Source organism: Metarhizium robertsii, assembly GCF_000187425.2.
Source record: "Metarhizium robertsii ARSEF 23 chromosome Unknown MAA_Scf_16, whole genome shotgun sequence".
NCBI lineage: Eukaryota > Fungi > Ascomycota > Sordariomycetes > Hypocreales > Clavicipitaceae > Metarhizium > Metarhizium robertsii.
The window spans coordinates 110,442-117,208 of NW_011942156.1; the positions used below are offsets into that span (position 1 = coordinate 110,442).

Consider the following 6,767-nt stretch of genomic DNA (forward strand, 5'->3'; position numbering starts at 1 on the left):
GCGTAGCGGCCGTCGCGGCGGAACCCGGTTAGGCGGGCGTACACGAGGCGCGGGTTGAGGGCGAGGAGGACCGAGGGCCCGAGGCCGAGCTTCTCCAGGACGCCGGGGCGGAAGGGGTCGATGAGGACGTCGGCGCCGCGTGAGACGAGTTCCTTGATGAAGGATGTGCCCGGGGGGGACTTGAGGTCTACGGAGATGGAGGCCTTGTGGCGGGTGAGCGCGTCGGCGGTGGGGAGGGAGCGGGTGTCGGAGGCGCGGTCGATGCGGATGACGGAGGCGCCTGCGTCGGCGAGGAGCATGCCTGCGAAGGGGCCGGGTGCTAGGCCGGCGAATTCGAGGACGGTGATGCCCGTCAGGGGCGGAGGGCCTATTTCCGCCATGTTGGGTGGTGTTGACGAGGCTTTGGGAGGGCGAGAGTGGACGGGGCCTTTGATGTGCGGTTGGTTAAAGGCCGGTGGTGGGTGATTCAGGGCATTTTGTGGGTTTGGGAGGGCATTTGTTCTTATTTTGTGGTGGTGGTGAAGCTTGAATGACGTTGGCGGCACGAGGTGCGATTGAGCCGAGGCTCTGGTCGTGGCGGGAACCGAAACGCGGAGGCGGAGGTGGGGGTGGAGCTGCGTGATGGCGGGGGCCGGCAACGCTACTGTGAACCGAGTGGCCGTGATTAGCTTGCATTGCACACTTGCATTGTCTTGGTGAAAATGTGTCAACTTTACTGCCAAGTGTCATTACTATGAACGACATCTCTAAACTCTAGTTGCGGGCAAGGCTAATCTTGATTATGGGCAAGTCACATGTAGCTGTATCATCAACCTCCCTGTCCAGGGTAATAGATGGCCTGGCCCCTAGAAAGACGAAAACTCAAAAGGATAAAGGATAAAACGCCGCGTACTTTCAGCGTATAAGATAATAACATGCTGACTTGTTCCCACGTTTGCAAGCGAAGCGATTGTAGCTTACGGACTGTAATATATCCAAATAAAGGCTACGTTTGGCGAGGAAGCGGGGGAACTAGCACGACACAAGGCGGGTTTCTTTGGACGGCTCTTACTCAAATTTCCCGTGGCTAATCCCGAGAAAGATGAGCTTGAAAACAATATCGAAGAACATGTGTTGAGTCAAAAAGGTGAAATCCGAAGAATATTGGTCACGATAATTGCTTTTTCTAGGGCTCAAATTGGGTCTCAAATTGAGGGTCACGACAGGGGTCTTCAGGGGCTCTAGCAGGGTATAAAAGTGTCAATTTCCCGAGTTTTTCAGGTCGTTGAACACAACTTACAAGTCTGTAATCATCATCTTTGTCAATAAAGCTGCTTAATTGAGGCCCTAACACGCCTCCCAAAATCACATTATTCCGCCGTGTAAATTGCTGTTAGATTCAACAACAAGGCAGTCAGGGCGTAGAGATTACGAGCCGTGTTAGTAACCAAGGTGGTACATAGCCCTCCACGTTATTTGATTTCAATTAGTATTTAGTCAAATGTTGCAAGAGCCTACCTTTCCCTTTCTCGCGCCGGCAGAAGGTGCTTTCATGCACTTGCCAAAGGCGGCCTTGGCCACCTACTTAAGAACCGTAGGTAGGTACTCCGTACCTAGGCAGTAAATGTGCGAAGTAATTCGCAGTCATCACCTTTACAATCCTACAACGCTGGAGTCACGTGGCTGATTTTGCTCCGAGTACCTCATCAGTCGGCTGGTAGGTGCACATACCTGTCAGCCGTTTGGTGAACCGTGCTGCCTTGGGTACCTGAGGCACAAAAGTCTATCTCAACACGTTCACTTCAACAAACAGAAACTGCAGTCATTTTACGGCGCCCAAACTACTTCGAATACCGCATCATACAAGTCCAGGATCGCTGTGCTCCAATACAGATGGAACATACAGAACCGCAGCCAGCCCTGCCCGACGGCGGCCGAGAACTCCTGGACAAGAAACGTCGGGCTTCTGAGGAACCAATCACAGCCTCCGATACCAAAAGAATCAAAACCGCTCATAATGAGTCAGCAGCCTCTTATATTGCAACTCCGGCTATACCGTGAAGGGTTCCTTTTCCTGACAGGGTATGTTTCGTCTCAGACCATGAAGACACGTTCTAACCATCTTATAGCCTGTCGTCTTGGAAGAACGAAATGGCGAGATTGAATTTTGAGTCGTCAACAACGACGGCGCTGGAGAGAGCGTCGTTGTCCTTACCGGTCTAAAGTGCTTGTTTCAAAAGCAGCTTCCGAAAATGCGCAAGGATTACGAAGGGGGGACACTTATGCTGTGCTCGATGCTCCCCCGGATACGGTACCTAGAAGTCGGCCGCATGCTTCTCAAGCAAAAGGAAGTGGTGCAGGCCAAGATTCGGGCCATAAGTAAAAGCCACATTGTTCATCAACAGTCGCAGCAATGGGCCAACATTGCCGTAAGCCCGATCGACCCCCTTGCTATTCCTGCTATCCGGGCAACTGGTTGGTGCTCGGATATGGACGACTTGTCAAGGGAGCCTCGCCACGGACCGCATTTTAATGAGCTTCGACGTGTTTTGTAACAAATCCAGAACCATAAACAAGCTCGGCCCTTTCCGCATCCCGTCAACAAGGACGAAGTCCCTAATTATTATGTTATTACAACACCGATGGATCTGTCGACAATGGAAGAAAGACTAATGCACGATTCTTACCATGCTCCGAGAGACTTTTTCAACGATATGAAACTTGTTTTTGGTAATTGTCGGCAATATAATGACGCAACAACGGTATATAACAAGTGTGCGGTTAGATTGGAGAAGTATATGTGGAGCCTTATCAAAGAAGTTCCGGAATGGTTTGACCTATTCGAGGAATAATTTGTATTAGTACATCGATCTTCCTGGGGGTGGACTGTCTATTTCTCTTTGGACCCATTATCGCCGCTTCCGCCTATACGACAAAGAATTTGTTGGATTCGAGGCGCAATTGAGCACACGATGCTTTCATTCATGGCAGCCAATACTACACGATTCTTACACCTTGTCGCCCGGCGCGGCCTGCGTACCAGGTTCCATACGCTTGTGTCACGTCCAGAAGACCTAGCTTCATTCGTGGGACCCCGCTTCAGACGCCTCGCCCTGCTCCTCCATCTTCTCCTTCTCTCTCGTCTCAATCGTCGTCTGCTTCTCCCACATGACGTGGTACTTTCCTCGGAGCGCCAGCAACTCCTCATGAGTGCCGCGCTCGACGACCTTGCCCTTGTCCAGAACAACAATCTGGTCAGAATTGGTGATGGTAGAAAGGCGATGTCTGGTAAAGAGAAAAATTAGCTCCCGTCTAAGCAAAGTGATATAGGCGGCTTACGCAATGGTGATTGTGGTTCGCCCAGACGTGACGCGGTCGAGGGCATCCTGGATCTCTCTCTCGGTATTGGAGTCCAGCGACGCAGTGGCCTCATCTAGGAGCAATATAGGCGCATCTTTAAGAATCGCACGTGCAATGGCAATCTAAGAGACGTATTTTTGGTCAGCCAGCTGGAAACAGGGTGTTGCGCAAGGGAGGAACAGGAGATCTTACCCGCTGGCGTTCTCCGCCGGACAATTTGAGACCGCGCTCTCCAACCTTGGTTTCGTATCCGTCCGGGAAATTGAGGATGCTATCGTGAATATTGGCGGCCTTGCATGCTTCGTGGACATCGGCCTCGGTGGCATTTGGAGAGGCGTACAGCAAGTTGTACATGATTGTCGCGTTAAACAGCACCGTATCCTGCGGCACAACGCCAATGTTTCTGCGGAGAGAGTCGGTCTTGAGATCCCGCAGATCGTGGCCGTCAACGGTGATGGCGCCGTCGGTGACGTCGTAAAAACGGAAAAGAAGTTTCAAGCAGGTTGATTTGCCGCCGCCAGATGCCCCGACAAGGGCCGTCTTGGTACCTGGGGCAACGGTAAAGCTGATACCATCGAGAACAGGCTCGCCCTTCTTCACTGGATACGCAAACTTGACATTCTTAAAGGCAACTTCTCCTCGTGCGGCAGGTAGAGCGACGGCGTCTGGCTTTTCCACAATGCCCGACGTTTCTTTGAACTGTGGCATGTCAGAAGCTGAGAATTGAATTGGCTGTCAGACATGGCTGGGATAATGACTTACCAGGTCAAGGAGCCGCTCGGCCTCGATGAGATTGTTTTGAAGCATGGTGTAGTACGTGCCAAAGAAGTTGAGAGGGCCCTGAAGCTGGACAAAATAGTTGATCAAGCTGACAAATCCACCGACCGTCTGCTCGCCAATGGAGATTTTGTATGCCGACACGGCGACCAGAAGCGCGGTGCCGAGGGTGAATATGGAACTCTGGACGATGTTGAGACCGTTGAGCGACCACTGCACCAAGCGCTCGGCCCGTTGGAAAACGAGCACATGGTCCTTGAATCTTTGAGTTTCGCGAGGGATGGCGCAGTTATGCTGCACTGTCTCGTAGGCGATGATGGCATCGGTCCTGATGGCTTCCATTTCGCGCGTCTTGGTGGTCATGTCTCGTCGTTGTCTGGCACGATATTTGACTAGGTACAGGGTGAGAAAGATGTAAGACCACATGATGAAGAAGACAATGACTGTGTAAAAGGCGTCGTATTTGACAAAAAAGACGACGCCTGCGAAAAAGATGTCAAAGATCATGGGGAACACCTGAAAGCAAAAAACCTCGAGAAAAGTGTTGGTGGCCGCGCCGCGACTGAGCGCGCTGGTGACCTCGCCGACCTTTTTGTTCAGGTGAAACTCCAAGGACAAGCCAAGTACGTGTTCAAAAGCCGCCGTTGATAGTCGACGAAAGAGAGACTGGGACACAGGAATCCAGAGGACGGACCGCAGGGCCCCGATGGCTCCTTGGTTTCCCTGCAGATAGCGGTAAGCGACGAAAAGGATAATGTCCTTGTACGGTATGCCGCCTTTGCCGAGGGCGTCGACAAGGTTTCCCAACTGCAATGGAGCCAGGACGTTGACGATGCGCTGGCATATCAACAGAAAAACACACACAACAACAACAGCCTGGTAGAGTACGGAGTCCTTCGGCCTGGTGGAAGTTAGCTTGCGTTTGATGTCACGATGCTGATTCAACGGCGGTCGTACCAGAGATACGGAAACAGGACTCGGAAACTGGCCACATAAGTGAGCCAGCTCATACCCGCCATCTGTGGCGTTTTGCCCGCGTCTGATGCTGGCTTGGAATCTGGGACCGTGGCATAATTGCCGGACGATCCGTTGCCATTCTCCAGCAGGGACTGGCGTTCCTCGGGCAGAGATTTCGGCACTGACGGTCTCAGCTGATATTCTCTGAAGATGAGAACTGCCGCCATGAGGACAAAGATGGCGACTCTGGATACCCCTAGAGCATTCAATGCATCGATAAACGTCTTGGGACAAGCCAAAGAAGTCTGTGTAGAAGACAGGACAGCAGCAACAACGACCTCCATCAGGGCGCCAGTGATCCAGGCCGAGCCATGCGCAGCAGTTGGGTTCCAGGGCCCTTGAGGATCAGGAAGCAATCCGGCCAGAAAGTAAAGCAGAACGGCGACGTAGGAGGCCTGTGGTTCACGTCAATGGGCCATTGGAGCATGCACATCCCGTGGGAGCACTCACCAGATATGCGCTGAAGGGAAACGCAGTCGTACCGGGAGCCTCGCCATGGTCAGCGAGCGCCTCTTTTGCCGCCAGAGAGGTGCTGGCAAGTAACAAGGCAGACTGCACAAGCTGGAGGCTCCATATCAGCCAGGCACATATCCGTCGAGTGCGCTCCGGTCGCTTTGGCTCATGGTCGGATGGGCTGGGATTCGCGATGCGCGCCGCCTCTCGACGCCGATTGCGGAAGAACAAGAGACATTGCGCTCCAATCAAGGTAAGGGTGAGGAGGACTGGGTAAAGATAGAAGAGTGTCTGCAGCGCCAGCTCTGCTCTCGCCATTGATGCGATGAAAGCGACTATCACGGGATGAGGTTGCGATAACAGGTCTAAAGAAGCGTGACTAATCGGAGCTGTGTTTTCACGGAAAGCTGTCCGGTAACTTGGCGGCCCACATATGCATCCACATCCTCGGTGGTAATGGCTTGGGTTAGGGTTAGAGTTTACGTATTATATATTTAAGAATAAGTTATATCTAATATTAATTAGAAAGTAATAGTTTATTGTCTCTCTTTTATCTTTCCTTCCTTACCCTGGTCCCTTATCTGAATATCTGTTCTTTTATCCACTCTAGTAACTGCACGATAAAACCCTAACCCTAACATATACATCATCTCTACACCGAAGTGTGCTGCTCCTGTGAGCGGCGTGCGCTAAAAAGGAGACTGTAAAGGCGCAAAATGTTCAAAGTACGTGAATTTTACGCCTTTGTCGTTGCTGAAGCCGGTTTTGTAGTTTCTTTCGCTGCTTCCGCTCTGTTACACGGAAAAGGCCTAACAGATCGTGAAGCCTAATAAAGGGGCTTCACGCTAATATAGGACTTATTAGTTACACAGCTAGAACATAATATATGACTTATTAGTTACACAGCTAGAACATGTGCCTAGGTAAGGCCCCTAGGCCTAGGCGTTCCTTTTATATATATAAGGTAATTACTTTTCTTTTCTTTTCTTATAATAACTTAAAACCTTTAATATTTTATAAGATTATTATTAAATTAAGCCCTATTACTTTAAGCTTTTATAATTAAACCCTTATTATAAATAATCTTATACCTTTAAAGAAAACCCTACCTAATTAATTATATAACTTTTCTTCCTTTATATTATATTACCTCTTTTAATCTCTTATAAGTAAGGTAATAT

General features: G+C 50.6%; 2 protein-coding genes across 2 annotated transcripts; one reads left to right on the forward strand and one right to left on the reverse strand.

Annotated features, from left to right (window-relative positions):
* Positions 1-2,231: 2,231 nt before the first annotated feature.
* MAA_11745 (cytochrome P450 6A1) lies at positions 2,232-2,534 on the forward strand (the record flags this gene model as incomplete). The annotated part of the gene is made up of 1 exon (XM_011412660.1): positions 2,232-2,534. The coding sequence occupies one exon, from the start codon at positions 2,232-2,234 to the stop codon at positions 2,532-2,534; it is 303 nt and encodes a 100-aa protein (XP_011410962.1).
* A 525-nt stretch (positions 2,535-3,059) lies between these two features.
* On the reverse strand, positions 3,060-5,904 carry MAA_10000 (ABC transporter; the record flags this gene model as incomplete). Its single annotated transcript, XM_007827998.1, has 6 exons — positions 3,060-3,264; positions 3,319-3,461; positions 3,532-4,038; positions 4,102-5,017; positions 5,074-5,528; positions 5,584-5,904. The coding sequence occupies 6 exons, from the start codon at positions 5,902-5,904 to the stop codon at positions 3,060-3,062; spliced, it is 2,547 nt and encodes an 848-aa protein (XP_007826189.1).
* Between the last annotated feature and the right edge of the window lie 863 nt (positions 5,905-6,767).